The sequence below is a fragment of the Poromitra crassiceps genome (genome assembly GCF_964638095.1).
Source record: "Poromitra crassiceps genome assembly, chromosome: 2".
NCBI lineage: Eukaryota > Metazoa > Chordata > Actinopteri > Beryciformes > Melamphaidae > Poromitra > Poromitra crassiceps.
The window spans coordinates 11,756,819-11,779,842 of record NC_139624.1 but is presented as its reverse complement, the minus strand read 5'-3'; the positions used below and the strand labels follow the sequence as shown (position 1 = coordinate 11,779,842).

General features: G+C 45.6%; 1 protein-coding gene across 1 annotated transcript in view; it reads left to right on the top strand.

The window, feature by feature from the left end:
* eci2 (enoyl-CoA delta isomerase 2) overlaps positions 1 to 7,757 on the top strand; it is a 21,635-nt gene extending 13,878 nt beyond the window's left edge. The window contains exons 8-11 of the mRNA XM_083655945.1: positions 506 to 626; positions 992 to 1,081; positions 1,264 to 1,407; positions 5,320 to 7,757. Of these exons, the coding sequence (XP_083512071.1) occupies positions 506 to 626; positions 992 to 1,081; positions 1,264 to 1,407; positions 5,320 to 5,475 (511 nt within the window). The 3' untranslated portion in view covers positions 5,476 to 7,757. The remainder of the gene's footprint in view (positions 1 to 505; positions 627 to 991; positions 1,082 to 1,263; positions 1,408 to 5,319) is intronic.
* Positions 7,758 to 23,024: the final 15,267 nt, after the last annotated feature.

Genomic DNA, 23,024 nt, shown 5'->3' with positions numbered 1-23,024 from the left:
TTTATACTAGAAGATGGACTATGGGATGAACAGTGTCGACTAGTGGTTTTGATAGTCGACTAGTCTGTATAAAAACCCCTAATGCAGTGGTCCCCAACCACCGGGCCGCAACGCATTTGGTACCGGGCCGCGAGCCCGGTCCATTTTTTTTTTTTTTTTTTTTTTTTTTACATAATATTATAATAATAATATATAATATAATATTATAGGCTGTGTGTGGTAGTTGAAACATAGTTTCAAGTTGACATTTTTAATTTATGTTTGTAGTTGAAACAAAAACATAAATACTGTAGGCTACATACAGTACTACACAAAAGGCTGTTATTTACCCTTTGTCGCCACCTGGTGAGTAAATATATATGTAACTAAAACCATTAAAATTGACAACCGGTCCGCGACTTTTTTTTTTTCCATCTATCTACCGGTCCTTGGCACAAAAAAGGTTGGGAACCCCTGCCCTAATGTGAAGGCCTACTCTGTATAAAAGTTGTCTGTCTCTCTGCAGGACGTATGTGAAGGCCTACATAGACTTCCCCAAGCCACTGGTTGCCGTGGTGAACGGGCCGGCTGTAGGGATACCAGTCACTATTCTGGGACTGTTCGACCTGGTCTATGCTACAGAGAGGGTACACACGCACACACACACACACACACACACACACACACACACACACACACACACACACACACACACACACACACACTAGTTTGCAGCAAGAATTACTACATGACCTCATCATTCGTCCACTAACTTTGTTATATTTCTTTCTCTCTCCCTCTCTTTTTTCTGTCTCTCCCTCTCTCTCTGTTGTTTTCTGTCTCTCTCCCTCTCTCTCTCTCCCTCCCTCTCTCTCTCCCTCCCTCTCTGTTGTTCTCTGTCTCTCTCCCTCCCCCCCCCTCTCTCTCTCTCTGTTGTTTTCTGTCTCTCTCCCTCTCTCTCCCTCTCTCTCTCTCTCTCTGTTGTTTTCTGTCTCTCCCCCTCTCTCTCTAGGCGACCTTCCACACTCCGTTCAGCATGTTGGGTCAGAGTCCTGAGGGCTGTGCTTCCTTCACCTTCCCCAGGATAATGGGTCTTGCTAAGGTACACACAGCCCTTTGCACCAACTGGAACCTGGCGCTGATGCCGGTTCTTAGTTGGTTCCACTGTGAACCTTCTAAGAACCGGTGTGCTTTCCTACTGGCTAGAGAGCCACTTCATTACATCGATGTATATATCTGAATACTTTGCAACATGGCTTCTGTCTGTGTGTCTGTGTGTCTCAGGCCAGTGAGATGTTGTTGTTTAATAAGAAGCTAACGGCGGCGCAGGCGTGTGAGCAGGGTTTGGTCACGGAGGTTTTCCCTGATAGCAGCTTCCAGTCTGAGGTCTGGACCAGACTGAAGGCCTACGCCAAGCTGCCCCGCCAAGTGAGCGCATGCACACACACACACACACACACACACACACACACACACACACACACACACACACACACACACACACACACACACACACACCACACACACCACACACACCACACACAACGCGCACACACACACAAACAATACAAGTACACTACTTACATTTTGGTACTTCCTGATAGGAGTACTTAATTAGGGGTTGACCGACGTTTTTTTTTGTCCCATGAAACCAAAAATAAATCTGTTTTGAGTTGATCACACCACAGAAAAATGTGTTATTAACCACTCAGCCAAATTTGAACAATAAAAAATGCTGAACAAGTACATCAAATTAGGTTGAACTTCCAGGTTAGAGGCACTTCGGCCTTTATATTGTGTTAGGGGAGGGGCAGTGATGTCATCGAGAGACCTCTCTGGACCCGCCCCCAAAAAATCCTGATCACAGAAATGGTGAAAAACTGAAGTTGAGTTTATTTCTTTCCCGCGAAAACTAGATCCCCCGGATCGAACGCGGCGCTCTTTCCAGACGCAGCCCTTCTCATGCCGTCCTCGGCCACACCTAGATTTCACTCGGCACGGTCTGCATGGTGACAAGATCTCCCACTTGACCCCAATTCCTCCTCACTCCCGAGGTGACTACAGGTTCCCTCCGTGAGAGCCTCATTACTCCACACCCGCTTCAACATCACATGACTTCATCTGACATTCAGCTGTTTCGACTCCAACCACAATCGCAATAACGAACTTCCCATCACTAATGTGCTGTAAGCTCAGGGTCGAACACCGACTGACGACTGACTCCAAGTCTCGCACGCTCTGCATCTCCATTCCCGCTTCCTGCGAATCAACAGAACTACCGGTGAGCGACTCGGTACCACAGTCACCCTCAGCACAGCTCCTCACCAGCCTTTCTCCCATTCATCACTCTCAAGTTCAGACTGGCCAGGTCCTCCTCACCGTCCCACTGCAACTGCCCAGCCCAATGCAAATCCATAGCCACCTCCAACACTCCACTGTGTTCTCCATGAGCTTCCACCTCTAGAATTTGCTCTACAGCGCCACCCTCAGGCTCTGACCGCTGCTGCACCTCCATCTCCTCTGCCATGATCACTCTAACCTTAGCTACTTTAGACGCTCCGCCTCCTCAACAACGGTCCCCGGTGATTCTGCCCCTGTCGGCCTAGTACTCTCATTCCTCGCTACCACACAGGCTCCTGACTTCACTAAGGCTTCTGTCACTACAGGCTCAGTACTCTTCTTCCTGACCTCTGACTCCAGCTTCACCGCTGATTCTATCGGCGGGGGGCCGCCAACTGCTGCTCTGTAGCCCCAACAGTCAGAATGACTGTCCAGTGACTGTCTCCTGCCAGCTCATGACTCTCCTAATCTTGACTCTGAAGCTCTCCCACTGCTTACTCTTGTGCAGGCTCCTGTAACTTCATGTCCACCACCACCACCACTCGTCCATCAACTGTTAGGCCCTCAGCCTTGTCTTCAGTGGCTCTCTGTGCCATCGTTTCCCCCTGAAACTCCTGAAGGAGCTCTTCTCTACGTTGCTCCACTGCATTAGCATCACTGCCTCCTCACTCTGGAGCTGCTCCAGCCTGCACTCACATTGAGCTTCTGCTACTTCAGCTGCTTATCCTTCCTGTCAGCTGGCTCGTTCGCTTTACGTTTCCCTTTACGCTCATCTGCCTGTCTTCGTTGCTCTGCACGCTCTGCATGATCATAGAAAATATCTGGAAACTGTCTCTTTAGCTGTTCCCCCTTCTGCCGGTTATGCAACTCCTTCGCCTCTGGTGTTTACCTCCACTACGTCTGTACCGGTCACTCCACACACAGGGGCGAGCTCTGTGCTCTCTTCTTCAGGCTGCGGCTGCACGTTTAATTCCTGCGGCCCTGAACCGACCGGCTCTGGGAAGACTTCCATCCCTCTGCTGTGTCATTGCCCAGCACCAGACCAACCGTTCTGATGGTGCTGTAACCCAGACCTAGTACTAGGGTCTCACCTGTTTGTTTTGTGCTACTTGGAGTTTCTGCTTCAGGGCCGTGTTAAGACTCCCAATAATACCACAAACTAACTAGCGTAGTCCAAGTGACACTGGACTAAGGAGGATGCCAGTACCCAGCTAGTTCTTAAATTAACCTTACCCCACTTCTTCCATGCCATGGAAGCTCCTCCCCCCAGGTATTCCATGCCATGGAAGCTCCTCCCTCCCAGGTTCCCATCAAGTATGCAGCCCAGATAGTTAACGGTAGTTAGAGGACTTTACTGTCATCAGGTCAGCTGGTGCAGCACTCAATGATGGCTGATGTTATCAAGATCCTCTTTTTGATTTCACCTCACACACACACTCTCTCTCTCTCTCTCTCTCTCTCTCTCTCACTCACTCACTCACTCACTCACTCACTCACACACACACACACACACACACACACACACACACACACACCAAGCTTCTCTGCGATGCTGTGAGCCTGCTTCTGTTTTCAGGTTAACGTCACATTGCCCTAAATCACAATCACTTTTATTGCCACAATATGTCAAGTTTACATAATGCTTTTGTCTTAGTGTCAGTATGCAGCGGTCATATCAATATTCAGAAGATAAGAAGATATCTAAAAGACAAAATCACAAAATCATGTCTTCATTCAGCTGTGCTTGGGGCGTATGGGGGGGGGGGGGGGGGTTCTTAGTAGAGGGGGCTTTAGGGCCTTGTTGATCATGCCGATGGCAGTTGGGAAGAAGCTGTTCTTGTGATGGGAGGTTCTGGTCTTGACAGACCTCAGTCTCTTCCAGACGGGGAGCATTTCAAAGAGTTTGTGTCCGGGTGAGAGTACTCTCTCCCCAGACTCAAATATTACGTTGAATCGCTGCGCTCCACATACTACATAAGTGAGTCTGTGCCACTTCACAGCCACTGCTGGTTTTCGAAGGCAGGTTGAAATTGAATGAGTGATGACAGGTCGTAGCACCGATGAGAGAGCAAATTGGCTGCGCCTCCCGTGTCTGATCGCAAAGTCGTTACTGATTGGGGAGGACTGAATCCATCACTGGCATATCACTGGCCAAGTGAACGGTTCCCTCCCATAACCAGCCGGCTGAGGGGAAGCGTCCCAGACCCAGAGAGAGCTCTGCAGCATGCAGTAACGTAGTGTATCAGCGTAAGAACTCTCATGGGTCTGGCGTCGAGACTAGTGTGAGAGAGATCGGCTATGATTTTACGAGACTGCTTCAGCGTCCTGGGATGGCGGTGAGCAGGTCCTGAAAGGATACTTTGAAGTATCAAAGTTTTTTTTTCCGATTCCCCCCATTTTCTCCCCAATTGTACTTGGCTAATTTCCCACTGCTGTCCCGGTCGCTGCTCCACCCCCTCTGCCGATCTGGGGAGAGCCGTAGACTAGCACCACGCTTCCTCCGTCACATGCACAGTTGCCAGCCGCTTCTTGTCACCTGACGGCGGGGAGCTTCACCGGCAGGACCTACCACGTGCGAGGATCACGCTATTCCGCCAGTTCCCTTCCGACCCGAACAGGTGCCCCGACCGACCAGAGGAGGCGCTAGTGCAGCGAGACCAGGACCTATACCCTCAATCCGGGTTCCCACCCGCAGACACAGCCAATCGTGCCTGTATGGACGCCCGACCAAGCCGGCGGTAACATGGGGGCGCGAACCTGCAACCTTCATGTTGGTAGGCAGGGAATCTACCGCTACACTACCCGGACGCCCGTTGTTGTATCAGTAGTTTAACGAGTACGAGTACATGATCATGGTATCAGACACGCTTTCTGTGCTCCCTTGATGAATGAGGGCCATTCTCTCTCTCTCTCCCCCTCTCTCTTTGTCTCTCTCTCCCCCTCTTCTCTCTCTCTCTCCCCCTCTTCTCTCTCTCTCTCCCCCTCTCTCTCTCTCTCCAGTCTCTGGCTCTGTCTAAACAGCTGATCCGCTCGGCGGACAGAGAGCGTCTGCACGCGGTGAACGACACGGAGGTGGAGCGGCTGGTGGAGCGCTGGCAGTCTGACGAGTGCATGGCCGCCATCATGAGCTTCTTCCAGGCCAAGTCCAAACTCTGAGAGGGAGGGAGAGAGAGAGAGAGAGAGAGTCGGTACTGAATCAGTTCCAGCTACAGAATCGGTTATGCACATGCATGAGCGGTCCGCCATCTTGGAAAAGCTAACTACGACAACGCACTTGGACTTGTGGTTTTCTATTTAACCAGGACGTGCAGGGTGCAGTTCACCCACACAGATTCCATTGCAGTGTGGGTGACACTAAAACACTAAACACTAAAAACAGTAAACACTAAAACACCAAAAACCTACAGTAATACCTAGCCTCTATCAGTCGGTCTCAGGATTGAGTCAAGATAAGCAACCTAAAAGTGACAATATGTATTGTTAGTTTTAGGTTGCTTTGCTTGCCTCATTTCCGAGAGCGACATGTATAGGGCAAGATTTTTTACAACGTGCAATATTAAGTAATAATATATTGTAGCCTGTGTATGGGGGCGGGGTAGGTAGGAAGTGAAATATTATGTCAGGAAGTGAAATATACCGTCTGTCTCAAAGTTGTACCCTGAACACACGTATTCACGGTCTCCCTTGGTCCGCTCTCTGATTTTCTTCTCCGCCCGCCCTTGTCCAAGTGCTATTGCTGTAGCTAGCTCGACTCGCACCTGTGCAAACCCTTCCTGTTAGCTGGAGCTGATTCAGCGCTGACGAGCCAGGTCGACGTGAACTTCTTCCAGGCTGTGAAAGAGGGAGAAGGAGAGCGCAAGGGTTTTGAATAAAAATAACATAATAAAAAGTTTTGAACACATAAATAATGTAAATTAGCCTTTCACATCGTAAAGCAACAGACGGAGTGAAAACAACACACACACTAACGTTTAGCGGTTTTCACAGCATGCCTGGAAGGGGACGTACGAAGAGTTTGATTCCAAAGTGAGAATCTACTAGTCTGATCTCACAACGCTCAGTCTTTATGGGCGGGACTTCAGTTTGAGTGACAGGCTAGATATTGTTGAGGGGGAATGTGCAGAATATAATATACTGTATGACATGAAGTGAGTATAGAGAGAGCACAAGTCACACCCACTTCCTGATTAGGCATACGCAGAAAGATACGGTACTTAATCTGCTATTTATTTTTCCATAGACATTTCGTAAAATGCTTATAAAATAGTTTTACTTGGTCAAACCAAGCGATTTCAGCTATATGTAGAATATGGAGAGACTATATAACATTTCACTTGGACCAAAACATGAAAAGCGACAACATTGGGGGGGAAATAATAATCTGCTATTTTTTGTCCGAGAGAAATGTTCTATGCTCTCTCCCCATTCTAAATATAGCTGAATTGCTTGGTTTGACCAAGTAAAACTATTTTTATAAGCATTTTACTAAATGTCTATGGGAAAATTAATGGTGGATGAAATCTCTTGGTGTGTATGCCTAAACTGGAAGTGGGTGTGATTTTGGCCCTCTATTGAGTCAGTCTGCTGGTTGTATTTGAACTAACTGGTCAGCTGACTCTGTGCCTTAAACACCAGCTGTCTTCACATGTTAAAAAAATGTTGGGATGTTTGTCGTGCAAACCTCAACACAGCAAGCTTTTTGTTCAGTTTGTTTCTCTAGATTCAAACTAATGTAACATACAGTACATGGTTCCTACACAGGTCTGGAAAAGTATTAAGAAATGAATGTGATCATTTCCAGGTCTTGAATAGTTTGGGGATTCAAAAAAAAGTCTGGAACATGTTGAGGTTCAGGTCCGATAAACACATAATTCTGGCTGTTATGTTGTTCTGGTCCCACTTTGAGTCCACAGTTTGTGTTGATGGTCAGAATGAGGGATGCTCTTATGAGCCAGCCACTGTCGGCATGCATTATATCAAATACCCTCCACCAAAATCACATCCAGTCAAGAACATAGGGTCTACCCCAAGATCACATCCAATCAAGAACATAGGGTCTACCCTAAGATCACATCCAGTCAAGAACATAGCGTCTACCCTAAGATCACATCAGGTCAAGAACATAGGATCTGCGCCAAAATCACATTAGGTCAAGAACATAACGTCTGCTTGGAAAACCAGGTTTTAAAATATGAAGTGTATAGGAAGGAACCCTGCCAATCATCTCACATATTCTGATATTTGTGGCTGTAAAGAACAATCTTCATACAGTGATATGACCTAGTTAGCAGGGCCAATATGTCTATCTGCTTAAATCATATTGAACCCCAGACAAAATCAAGGTTTGGAAAATGTATGTTTTTTATTTGAAAATGCAGGAACCCTGAACATAATGCAGTAATAATACATATTGTAATAAACTGGGTTTTAGAAAGTGATTTTTTTCCCCCTGTCTGATTGCTCTGAGTGGGTGGGAATGTTTTGGGACATGATGCAATAAAATAATGCAAATGCTATAAATACTGTAGGTTGTGATGTACCCTTCGTGTTGAAGTTTGATGTTGAGGCATTTGCATGTAGTGTCACGGCTGATCCACTAGGTGGTGCTCCACACCTGGAAATAGATCTAACACACAGGGGAGACTGGGGCAGACCAGGTTGTGAGAAGTTCAAATTTGGCCAGAGCAAGTCGTCAGTTTTCCTCATGAGCCCCCAACCGTCCATGTCCTCTGAGCTTTCCCTGTCACAATTAGTTTAATACGTAGTTCAGTTTGTGTTTTATCTTTGATTCATCTGAATGGGCCCTGTCATGGATCAGCTGCATCTGTAAACTCTCCAGTGAAACCAACACTAACACTAAACTCTCTCTGACGTGTTGAAACCTACAGTAAAGAAGTAGGACGAACCAAACACTCAAACTGAACTGAGCTCTTACCTGTTTTTTCACTGTTTTTCTTCATTTGCTCGGTCGGTCGGGTCACAAAACGTTCACCTCTTCGTCGGCAACAGTTTTCGCCCTAGGAGGCTCAAATGTGGCGTGGAAGTCAAGTGCGGGTGTGTCAAGATGTAGACTGTGTTTGTGTACATGCTAATTGCTAAAGGGGGAGGTGGGGGCATTTTTAAATGCAGGGTGACAGAGGCAGAATCGGTTGGGCTGCCTTTGTCATCCTGCGGCAGAGGGCGTAAACTAGGGCTGCACAATATTGGGAAAAAACTGACATTGCAATTTTTTTCTTCTTCTGTGATATATAGCCTATTGCGAAAAAATACAGGAATTTTCACCAAAAGACTTGAATAGGTCTATCAGTGTTTCGGCTAGGATTTTTTTTTAAGTGGGATAAATTCCGGACACATTAAATCTGTGTTTATTGAGCTTAAAAACAATTGATATAGGCTTAGGCTATAAAAAGAATGACATAATTAGGCATGTAGACTTATATTTTTCTGCCTCCTGCATTCAATCAAGTGTGATAAATAAATGTAGCCTGATTTGAAATGTTTCATTCACCATCCTAGCCTACTACACAGCCATTAAAACATGAATAATAATCATTTATTTAATAGGGTTAGGGTTAGCTGTGAATGTATTAATTGCATCGGGAGATCACTTACAGGACACGGTGTCCTGCAGATTTTAACTTGAAGGACTTGGATGAATATTACAGGACAATGTCCTGTAATTGCAGGACACTGTTGTCCTGTAATTGCAGGACATTGTCCTGTAAAATTCAACGGAAACCCTAAGGTCTAGCAAACCTTGCCCGTTTAAGAAGGTGGCCTAGTGGGTTACCTGCATGGTTGACGCAGTAGGAATTGAGTGTGTTTTTAGCTGCAGCCAGGGTGAGTTGCAGGATGCTAAGTCAGTACAGGTACTATAGTTAGTAGGAAAAGAGCTTAGAACGTAACACAGCAGTGCATTACTGTGGGCTATGAGTTAATTTGCCTTCCTTAACTTTGCACGTCCTGTGATGTGACTATTGCGATGACGATATATTGTGCAGCCCTAGCATCAACATGTGCCTTGGACACTGGAGACCAGCGTTCGATTCCCAGCGTTTCCAAAGTCTACATCCTCCTATTATAGAAGGGAGCATGTGGGCAATGTTTCTCTGTTCTGTTTCCATTTTTGTCCCACTGATGATGTCATCAGTGATGTCATAAATCACTGATGATGTCATAAGTGATGTAATCAGTGATGTCACGTGGGCAAATTGAAATTGCAACTCTGGGTGTAAAGTAGAGGGGGTGGTTGGGGGGAGGAGCACCTCTGGGTGTAAAGTAGAGAGGGGGCGGTTGGGGGGAATTGGGGCATGACGACTGACCACACAGCTGCACTTCATGCATAGAAGACAGCAGTCTAGGCTACAGCCTTAATGGCACAAAGTGAATCACATCCAACATGGACTTTTAGAAGACAGCAGATATTCTTCCGATTTATCTATTCTGTATCTTTCAGATCACACACACAAAAACATTACACTTTATTTAATTACCATTGTTGCGAAGGTTGTACCCGGAAGTTTCCGTTTTATACTGGCTGACTTGACACTGGTGTTGACATTTGGTGTTGACATTTTGCGGTTCTGCTGCACGTATCGATAAACGTGAAATCAAAGGCATGAACGCAACCAGATCCAGATATCCTACCTATCCTACCTTCCCAATACTGGGAAGCAGGATGACCCTCGCGTCCAAAAAATGCTATATTTCGAAGGTGGTGTGCTGCGTGAAGCTTTGCAGAAATAGATCAAACCCAGCGTTTCAATCAAGCAACACATAGCCTGTTGGCTGACACATGCAGCAGGTCCAGCTTCATTTGGAAAAACTGAAACTGCATGATGTTTGCGCACTTGCTCATTCACATCGACTATTTAATAATAATCTGTCTCCGCTGCCTCCCCTGCCTCCTCCCACTCGCTTAGCTCAGACTTGACAGCATTCTGGACGGGAGGGGGACCAACCCGCCGCCCATAGAGAGCCGCAGGAATGAGTCTGGGAAACATAGATGCTAACACTCCCGGTTCTTCACTGTTTCCGCCTATGGGATTTTTGAATGTGTTTTTGGCGCGATGCTTCAAATAAGGTCTGTCGTTAACGCAAGCTTATTCAAACGCGAACCAGTGTTCAGCAGGATAATCTTCACACATGAGGACCACTTTTATGAGTTTTGAAGCTTTTACGTGCCGCTAAAAGGGCGGCTAGCTAGCAAACGGCTAAATGAGACTACACTGTTGAGTCGACGGGGATATTATAGGCCTACGTCAATAACGTCATCACTTCAAAGGACGAACACGGAAATTATCTTTCCCTCACCTCAGCCCGAGGTAATCAGTGTACAGCAGTGCCAGGGGCGGACTGAGATCATAATTCAGGCCGGGCATTATACCAAGCAGGCCAGGCCGATATGGGCCGGCGCGCCTTCGGTCGCCGTTTGAAGCCCAATTTGGGTCGTTTGAAGCCAGATTTGGGCCGTTTGAAGCCCAATTTGGGCCGAGTCCAATTTTACAATGAGATGCACCCACTTTAACCCTGAAGTGTAATTATTACTTCAGACAAACTAATAAAGTAATAAAACCACTAATAAACCAGTAGGCGGCACCTGGCCTGCTGTTCAGTGAGTGGCCTGACTGCGGGCGCCAAAAAAAAAAAAAATTGCAGGCCAGTCCACCCTCTCCTTCAAACTCCTCCCTCCGTGTGTGTTACGTGCTGCCGGGAACGCCCACCTGACGGTCAAAAAAAACTTGTTCATTGCGCTGCCAGCCGAGTCGACTAGTTTCTCACGCTGTGTTTGTTCAGCCGTTTGTACACACGTCTTTGCGGCCAACATTTCATCAAAGGTAAGCTCAAGTAACGCTACAATAATGATTAAAATACCCCGTTAACGTTACTTGAGCTTACCTTTGATGAAATGTTGGCCGCAAAAACGTGTGTACTTTGATGGTAGAAAAAAAGCCATTTGCCCTCCCCAGCGACTGAACCACGTCTAATCGCACAAATCCACAACCTCCTCCTGTCTGAGTTTTCTTTCTCCGACGGGATTCTGTAAAAGCACAAGCCAGGCGTGTCTCCTCGTCGGTTAGTGCAACCGATAGCACAACAGGTATCCGGCATTTTGGCTGAACAAACACAGCGTGAGAAACTAGTCGACTCTGGCAGCGGAATGAACAAGTTTGTTTTTTGACCATCAGGTGGGCGTTCCCGGCAGCACGTAACGCCCCTTGAAAGCTATGAGCCTAGGAATCGAGCGCGCGAGATACATAGTTTCATAAAATGCTTATAAAAATAGTTTTACTTGGTCAAAAACCAAGCGATTCAGATATATTTAGATTCTTCCTGATAGCTGAATCATGTGGTTTGACCAAGTAAAACGATTTTCATAAGCATTTTACAAAATGTCTATGGAAAAATAAATGGTGGATGAAATCCCTTGGTTCGTACGCCTAACCCGGAAGTGGGCGTGACTTTGGCTCTCTTTGGGTTTTGTGTTTTTCCCCCCAAAACAGCCTTTGCAGTATTTTAAGTTTGACCTTGGCCTCGCTCGCTCCCACATGTGCTGCGCTTCCTCTCCACTCGTCTTTGATGCTCCTCCTGGGCAAGTGAATGGTGGTCCCCGCGGGCCACCGTACTTCCACGCCGCCGTCCGTCAAGGAGAGTCCATTGTTGGTGGAGTGAACAATGTGTTCCGACCTCTCCTCGACTCGCCTGCTGTGAAGGGTTAATTTATGAGGAATGTCCAGGAACAACTTTTGGCGTCTGGAGGCCATGTTTGGAGTGTTCCCCCGAGCCCCGCTGCTGTGACGGAACACTGATCCCAACGTATAAATCTCAGCTACACGCCTCCATGGGATTTAGCTCGCACGTCCAAATAAGATATAGTAGAGGTAGCCTGTTTTGAAAAATGTCTTTATGATTAATATATATATATATATATATATATATATATATATATATATACATGTATATATATATATATGCGTGTGTGTTGTCGTGTGACTTGCGGTTGCAATGTAGAGACTTTGGAAACGCTGTGACCATGACTGGGACTTGGAACACGGCCCTCGGGTGTGAAAGGCAAGTGCTTACCACGATCCACCCCGATCACAACGCCCTTATTGGCCACCGTGCTCTATTTCAATAGCAGATTCTGTGACGTTGAAAGACACAAACCTCAGAACAGCAAAACGTATTTTGCTTCAGGAACGTTGATATTCTATGTGTCCATGGATTGCAGAAACATACAATGGTGAGATGGCTCCTGGGCTGGGAAAGAGAGGAGGGAAAACAGGAAAGGGCAGCGAAGACGTTTTTCAAAAATGTCACCTGGGAACTGCTTTCCCACACAGTCTGAAGTCAAGGAGACTTTCTTGCTAAATACTGTAGTTGGCTTTAGTGTTGTATCGTGAGTATTCATCAAGCCAGTAGGCTATAGTCTCGCTTGCCAGCCTATCTCCACACTTCGTTTCACGCTGTACCAGCGCAGGAGAGAGTCTGGCTGCTCTACCTCTCACTCTGGTCTAGCGGGGGGGGGGGGGGGGGGGGGGGGGCTCTGTTATCTTTACAACCATCCACCGAAAGTACTAAGCAGGCCTGCTTTATTGTACAATCCAAATCTTCATCAAAACTTGCCATTCTCACCGTGTATGTTGCTAGCTAGCGTTGTTGTTTCGCTGCGGCGGCATTTGAGAGCGTCAGGCAGGAAGTGGAAACGGATTTCACTTTGCTCCGACTGAAATGGTCGGAGCCAATGGCAGAGCCTTTACCCACGGCTTTATACTTACTTATTATTATACTTTATACTTATTTATACTTAATATATACTTTATATTTATACAGTAGATTATTAGTGGCACTTTGTGTTCGCTCAGCCTGGGTTGGTTACAGCATGGCTAGTGGACCTTCTAATGGTACGTGTCCACAGGGTCCGTCATTTTGATGCTTCCCATTTGTTGTCTATGTAAGCAGCCGTGCAATGCATTCTGGGAGCTCTGCGGTGTGTTTGGAGAGATTGGGCTCCTGATCTGCATAAAGTTGGGGACAGGATACTTTAAGCCTAGCCTGGATGGAAAAACCTAGTTCAGAGTCTTCCGGCTATGGGCGGAAGACCCACACGACCTCTGCCCGGAACCAAAGTGCTGTACTCCAGGAAAATATTCCGCTCAATTCTTGCGTTCCCTTCAGAAAACCAAAAAGCTAAAAACAAACAAAGCGTTGTTGCCCCGTCAAACACGGAAGAACAAAAACAAAACAGGAGCAACAAAGTTTTATGCGTTAGGAGATTGTTTTTGAAGGTTTGTCTGAGGGAGGAGAAATGACGCTGTGATGAAAGGAGGCGTGAGGAGTGATGTCGTTTTGTGCGAGGAATGAGCTATGATAACTGAGGAACGAGGACTGATGACTGATGAGTGAGGACTGATGACTGATGACTGATGACTGATGAGTGAGGACTGATGACTGACGAGTGAGGACTGATGACTGAGGACTGATGACTTACGAGTGAGGACTGATGACTGACGAGTGAGGACTGATGACTGAGGACTGATGACTTACGAGTGAGGACTGATGACTGACGAGTGAGGACTGATGACTGACGAGTGAGGACTGATGACTGACGAGTGAGGACTGATGACTGACGAGTGAGGACTGATGACTGATGACTGAGGACTGATGACTGATGACTGAGGACTGACGAGTGAGGACTGATGACTGAGGACTGATGACTGACGAGTAGGGGTGTCACGATACACTCAGTTCACGATACGATACGTATCACGATACTGGGTTCACGATAACGATACGATACGATACGATTTTAACAATATTTTTTTAAACTTGAATAATGACAATATATGACTGGAAAAGTAGTATTTTATTTGAAATGCACAAATACAAAACATGCTGTTGTGGGAAATTGTTATTACAATAACAACTAGAAAAAACATGAGATTGGAGATAAGGCTTATCTTGAAATAGAATGAGTTACACGGTCACTTAGATTTACTTTGAACTAAAAGGTTTCTCAGCAGTATAAATTCTCATTATGCATCTTCAGTTTTTCTTCAAACTCAAACAACAAGACTTTTCTTAGTCTATTTTTTATGCATCTTCAGTTTTTCCTGTCAAGTAAACAGTTTTGCCAGAAACTCAATTGAATGTTTTCTCTCCTGTATAACTTCTCATGTGTCTCTTCAGAGACTTGTTCAACTGAACTACTTTCCACACATTGAACTTCAACAAACAAAGACGTTTCTTTGTCTACTTTTGAAAAAAAAAAAAAAATGTTTTTTTTTTTTTTTTCCACGATATGAGATTTCATCTCAACGATACATATCGTGACGTTTTACTATCGCGAAATTTCGTGGGACGATATATTGTGACACCCCTACTGACGAGTGAGGACTGATGACTGACGAGTGAGGACTGATGACTGACGAGTGAGGACTGATGACTGACGAGTGAGGACTGATGACTGACGAGTGAGGACTGATGACTGAGGACTGATGACTGACGAGTGAGGACTGATGACTGAGGACTGATGACTGAGGACTGATGACTGACGAGTGAGGACTGATGACTGAGGACTGATGACTGACGAGTGAGGACTGATGACTGAGGACTGATGACTGACGAGTGAGGACTGATGACTGAGGACTGAGGACTGATGACTGACGAGTGAGGACTGATGACTGACGAGTGAGGACTGATGACTGAGGACTGATGACTGACGAGTGAGGACTGATGACTGAGGACTGATGACTGACGAGTGACGCTGTATTGTGCGATGACTGACGTGTGAGGAGTGAAACCGTAATGCAGGAAGAATGACAGCGTTTTCGTGTGAGGACTGAAGGTGTTTCAGAGCACACTCGATACGGTTTACTAGGAGACACAAGAACTGACAACGCTTAGACTGAGGAATGATAGCCAATACTCTGAGGGAGGAGGATGCCCTAAAATGGTTGCCGTACCCCACCTATCTTTCTGACCTCCTGCAGGAGTACACACCCTGTGCTCGTCCTCAGCTGGTCTCCTGATCGTCCCCAGCTCCCGCATCAGTACCATGGGTGCCAGGGCCTTCAGCTGCACCGCCCCCAGGCTCTGGAAATCAGGGGTGTCTAGAGCGACTCGCTGCCTCTGGAAACTCCCCAAACCTGTTTACAAACTCGTCGATGTGAAATAAAGACAGATTCAGCATGGCTCATTTCTTGCCTCAAATGTTTTCAGAAACTCTTCTCAGAATATAGGAGAACGTTTGCAAATGAGCTGCCATGTTTTTCCAGTGTGAAATCTGAGCAGATGGTCCAGGAGAGTCTGTGGATCTGGGTGTGTGTGTGTGTGTGGGGGGGGGTATTTCCAGCATATTCTTAAGTGTTTGTTGTAATCGGGGGGAGGTTTGGCATGGGGGCGTTTGCATGCTCAGTTGATGGATTGTGTTTGCTTACTAATATGACATCATCAGTCGCTCTGGCCACCTGGGGCTGGGGCATGACATCAGTCATACCCACAGGACAGACATACAGACAGACAGACAGACATACAGACAGACAGACAGACAGACATACAGACAGACAGACAGACAGACAGACAGACAGACAGACAGACAGACAGACAGACAGACCAGAGCATGTGAGTGGAGTGGAGGGTGATAATTACCGCTCCTCGCTCCCGGAGCGGCCCTTTCCACCCACTCCAACGCTCACAGCCGCTCCGCTCCAGACCGCTCCTCGCTCAATACAGATTTCACCCGCTCGCACTCACCGCTCCGCTCAAAAGAATAAAAAAGATCAAAAGGCCAGGGTGTTTTAATTTGCCTTTAAACGCCTGGGCGATGGGCATTGCTCACTACAAATAACATGAGCCCAGCAGAGTCGGCTGCATGTTTGTTTCTCTTCCTTCTCGTCTCGCAGCAGCTGGCAAGAAAATAGTGGGCCTGCACATGGCCACACACCGATGCATTCTGATTCGAACATGTGATCGAAACTGGAGCGGGACTGAGCGGGTCATCGGTGCTGCGCCAACTTTCGCTCCGGTACCGCTCTGGTCCCCGCTCAGTCCCGCTCCAGCCAAAATCTCCCCGCTCGCTCCACGCTCCGCTCACATGCTCTGCTGTAATACAGACATACATACATACATACATACAGTACATACATACATACAGTACAGACATACATACATACAGACAGACAGACAGACAGACAGACAGACAGACATACATACATACAGTACATACAGTACAGACATACAGTACATACAGTACATACATACAGACATACAGACATACATACATACATACATACAGACATACAGACATACATACATACATACATACAGTACAGACATACATACATACATACATACATACATACAGACATACAGACATACATACATACATACATACATACATACATACATACATACATACAGTACAGACATACATACATACATACATACATACAGTACAGACATACATACATACATACATACAGTACAGACATACATACATACATACATACAGACATACAGACATACATACATACATACATACAGTACAGACATACATACATACATACATACATACATACAGACATACAGACATACATACATACATACATACATACATACATACATACATACATACAGTACAGACATACATACATACATACATACAGTACAGACATACATACATACATACATACAGTACAGACATACATACATACAGACAGACAGACAGACAGACAGACAGACATACATACATACAGTACATACAGTACAGACATACAGTACATACAGTACATACATACAGACATACAGACATACATACATACATACATACAGACATACAGACATACATACATACATACATACAGTACAGACATACATACATACATACATACATACATACAGACATACAGACATACATACATACATACATACATACATACATACATACATACATACAGTACAGACATACATACATACATACATACATACAGTACAGACATACATACATACATACATACAGTACAGACATACATACATACATACATACATACAGTACAGACATACATACATACATACAGTACAGTACAGACATACAGACATACCTACATACATACATACATACAGTACATACATACAGACATACAGACATACATACATACATACATACAGTACAGACATACATACATACATACATACATACAGACATACAGACATACAGACATACATACATACATACAGACATACAGACATACATACATACATACATACAGTACAGACATACATACATACATACATACATACAGTACAGACATACATACATACATACAGTACAGACATACATACATACATACATACATACAGTACAGACATACATACATACATACATACATACAGTACAGACATACAGACATACCTACATACATACATACATACAGTACAGACATACAGACATACATACATACATACATACAGTACAGACATACATACATACATACATACATACAGTACAGACATACATTCATACATACATACATACATACAGTACAGACATACATACATACATACATACAGTACAGACATACATACATACATACAGTACATACAGTACAGACATACAGTACATACATACATACATACAGACATACAGACATACATACATACATACATACAGACATACAGACATACATACATACATACATACAGACATACAGACATACATACATACATACAGACATACAGACATACATACATACATACATACAGTACAGACATACATACATACATACATACATACAGACATACAGACATACATACATACATACATACATACATACATACATACATACATACATACATACATACATACAGTACAGACATACATACATACATACATACAGTACAGACATACATACATACATACATACATACAGTACAGACATACATACATACATACATACATACAGTACAGACATACAGACATACCTACATACATACATACATACAGTACATACATACAGACATACAGACATACATACATACATACATACATACAGTACAGACATACATACATACATACATACATACAGACATACAGACATACAGACATACATACATACATACATACATACAGACATACAGACATACATACATACATACATACAGTACAGACATACATACATACATACATACATACAGTACAGACATACATACATACAGTACAGACATACATACATACATACATACATACAGTACAGACATACATACATACATACATACATACAGTACAGACATACAGACATACCTACATACATACATACATACAGTACATACATACAGACATACAGACATACATACATACATACATACAGTACAGACATACATACATACATACATACATACAGTACAGACATACATACATACATACATACATACAGTACAGACATACAGACATACCTACATACATACATACATACATACATACATAGAGACATACAGACAGACAGACAGACAGACATACAGACAGACAGACATACAGACAGACACAGACAGACATACATACATACATACATACATACATACATACTAGGCGGTGCTTGGCCACCAATCGATGATTGTGGGGATGGGGCCCACAGGACAGACCGTCCGTGTCATAACGGACGGAAGTACGGTCCGTGCCATTATGGACGTAAAGAAGGAAGGAAGGACGGACACACAAAGTCAGTTATAGAAGCGTCTGCACTGCTTAAAAAAGGATCAACAGATTTGTCTTTTCTGACTCACCTCTCAGGCCTCGGTTGTTTGGATGAGAGAGAGGGCTGGCTGTCCTACTAACTAAGCCACATTTCTCCAACCTGCTCCTGAGTCCACGCTGTCTGTAAGGAAGTTTATGTGCTTGCCTTGGGTGAAGTGTGAAGTGTGCTGGATCGTAGGTAAGGGCTCACGGGCAGTGATCGGTCAGAACCACAGAGATGTCTTTTCAGGCTATCTTTATTGAATATCAGGCAGAAGCAGTATACATCGTATACAGAAAGGGAAACAGGACCAAGAATACAATACCATAACAGAACACCTTGTTATATACCCCCCCACATTTGGTGTATGCCATCGTTGGTGATGTCACAACGTCCGGGGAGGTATGACATCATCGGTGACCTCATAAAGTCCCGTCTGCCATCACAGTCAGCCTAGACCGTCTGACATCGCTGATGACCTCACAGGTGAACTCTGACATCATCCTTGATGATGTCACGGCGGTGTCATCATCATTACGTCGTTGGCGCGTTGGTTCGTGGGCATCAATTGCCCCAAGAACAGGCCTGATGGTGGGCCATTACAGACCATTTTCTACACTGTCTGTCCTACTAACTACAGTAAACCACATTTCTCCAACCTGCTCCTGAGTCCACGCTGTCTTTCCTACTAACTACAGTAAACCACATTTATCCAACCTCCTCCTGAATCCATGCTGTCATGCTGGATTGAACCCAGATCTTCAGGTTGAAGGACAGCTCTCCTCTCTCCTGCTCCTCTCATGCTGAGACGCTTGACTAACCTCCAACTTAAGAACCGTTTGAAAGCTTTCCTCCTCATTTGACGAGGCTAATATTTCATTTTCAGATGTCTGAGCAGAGGGAGTGGAGTCAGTCAGTCCTCTGCTTATATCCAATCCATGTGGAAGAGTGGAAGTCTTGACGACAGAAATGAAGCGTTTTGTTAAAAAATGACACATCTACAATGTGCACAAATGATTGCTTACGTATCAAAATAAATTACCAATACAGTTATATTGAGACGTTTTCTTAAAAAAACAGTTTTCAGATGTTGAGGGATTGATTTCAGGAAGCATTTTGCTCCAAAATAACATTTTCAGAGTGAAACCCTAGGTATGTTTGTTTTCCATTCCATTTTGTTTCCCATCATTGGTGGGACTTGGTACATGAAGTGTTGGGTCTCGTTATTCAAAAAAAGTAATATATTACACATCACTTTAAAAAAGTAATGCCTTACTTTACTTAATTACTCCCCGGAGAAAGTAATTTGTTACACTACTCGTTACTTCTGCGTTACTCCGCAACATCGCCAGAGATGTGAAGTAATGTGCATATCTCGCACGCTGCTATTTTCCCCCCTATCTGCCTCAAACTCCTATGAAAGTTGGCTACAATGGATCTGCCGGAGGGACGACTGCCTCTGATTGACCTGAACAAACCAGTCGTCACTCCTCATGCCTAAACCTGACCAATCATCACTCCTCCCCCTCCCTCCAGCCCATCCATTCCAGCAATTAACGGCTGTTAACAGTCAGCTGTTGTGTTGTGTTTTTTCCATAAGCCTGCAGATTTAATCCCGATCCTCTGTAATACAAGTAACAAGCAAGGGTGGGTAGTAATGAGTTACAAGTAATGAGTTACAAGTAATGAGTTAAGTAATGCACATCAGTATTTTTTTAAGGAACAAGTACTTTGAATGCCCCCCACCTGCAACCTTTGTGTTGGTAGGCAGAGAATCTACGTTGCACTACCCGGGCACTCTACCCGGGCACTCTACCCGGGCACTCTACCCGGGCACTCTACCCGGGCACTCTACCCGGGCACTCTACCCGGGCATACTACCCGGGCACTCTACCCGGACACTCTACCCGGACACTCTACCCGGACACTCTACCCGGGCACACTACCCGGGCACTCTACCCGGGCACTCTACCCGGGCACTCTACCCTGGCACTCTACCCGGGCACACTACCTGGGCACTCTACCCGGGCACTCTACCCGGGCACACTACCCGGGCACTCTACCCGGGCACACTACCCGGGCACTCTACCCGCGCACACTACCCGGGCACACTACCCGGGCACTCTACCCGGCACTCTACCCGGGCACACTACCCGGGCACTCTACCCGGACACTCTACCCGGCACTCTACCCGGGCACACTACCCGGGCACTCTACCCGGCACTCTACCCGGGCACACTACCCAGACACTCTACCCGGGCACACTACCCGGCACTCTACCCAGACACTCTACCCGGGCACACTACCCGGGCACTCTACCCGGCACTCTACCCAGGCACACTACCCGTACACTCTACCCGGGCACACTACCTGGGCACTCTACCCGGACACACTACCCGGGCACTCTACCCGGCACTCTACCCGGGCACACTACCCGGGCACTCTACCCGGGCACTCTACCCAGCACTCTACCCGGGCACACTACCCGGACACTCTACCCGGTCACTCTACCCGGACACTCTACCCAGGCACTCTACCCGTGCATTCTACCCAGACACTCTACCCGGACACTCTACCCGGGCACACTACCCGGACACACTACCCGGACACTCTACCCGGGCACTCTACCCGTGCACTCTACCTGGGGACTCTACCCGGACACTCTAACTGGACACTCTAACTGGACACTCTACCCGGGCACACTACCCGGACACTCTACCCGGGCACTCTACCCGTGCACTCTACCTGGGCACTCTACCCGGACACTCTAACTGGACACTCTAACTGGACACTCTACCCGGGCACACTACCCGGACACTCTACCCGGGCACTCTACCCGGGTACTCTACCCGGGCACTGTCGTTTATGCATTTCCATCTTTGTAACTGTTTCCCTGAACTCTTGTTTTTGCATTAGGACTGGTTGCTCTCTCCTCTCCATGTGTTTGTAGCTTTTCATAAATCTCACTAATTGGAGAAGTGCAGCAATAAATAAGACCAGGAGACAACAACACATTCCTGCTGCTTCCTCCTCCTCCATCCATCCATCCTCATCCCTCCATCCCTCATCCCTCCTTCAACACACACACACACACACACACACACACACACACACACACACACACACACACACACACACAAAGACCTACATGCACAAACACACACACACACACACACACAAATGCACACACACACACACACACACACACACACACTTCCAGCCAAATTATGGTCCGTGATTTCAGTCGGAGTGTTTGTGTGTGTGTGTGTGTGTGTGTGTGTGTGTGTGTGTGTGTGTGTGTGTGTGTGTCTCCTTGCTGGGGGTCAAAGGTGAAATGTAACTGTGAAAGTGAACTCTGGGGGGAGAGAGAGAGAGCGCATGCACAAGGTTGCAGCTGTAACTTATGTATTACTAGAGGAACCTATGGACTTAACCTTTGGACTTCCAACCATTCTTTTCTCATTGTGGGAGAGATGCAGCCAACAGGTGTCCCTCATCAGCAGTTAGCAGCTTCACTACACAGCCTCTTTCTTTACAAGCTGTTTGTCCATGCTTGTGTCCTCGTGGAGAAAGTTCATTCAATGTCGAATATATCTAATAATAATAATAATTGATTGGATTCATATATCGCCTTTCTATAGATACTCAAAGCGCTTCACATATCAAGGGAGCCCTGCAGTACAAAAAATATATATAAATATATATTTATATATATATATATATATATATATATAGAGAGAGAGAGAGAGAGAGAGAGAGATAGATATATGTGTGTGTGTGTGTGTGTGTGTGTGTGTGTGTGTGTGTGTGTGTGTGTGTGTGTGTTACTGGCAGAAAGCTCTTTCCCCTTATCGCCTCCATACTACTGTGCTGTGATAACTGATAATACTACTACTAATAATAATAATGCAAGTCATGCTGGTTTAAGCAGGCCAGTTGTAACAGTCTGTGGCACAGTTCAAGACAAGTTGCTCC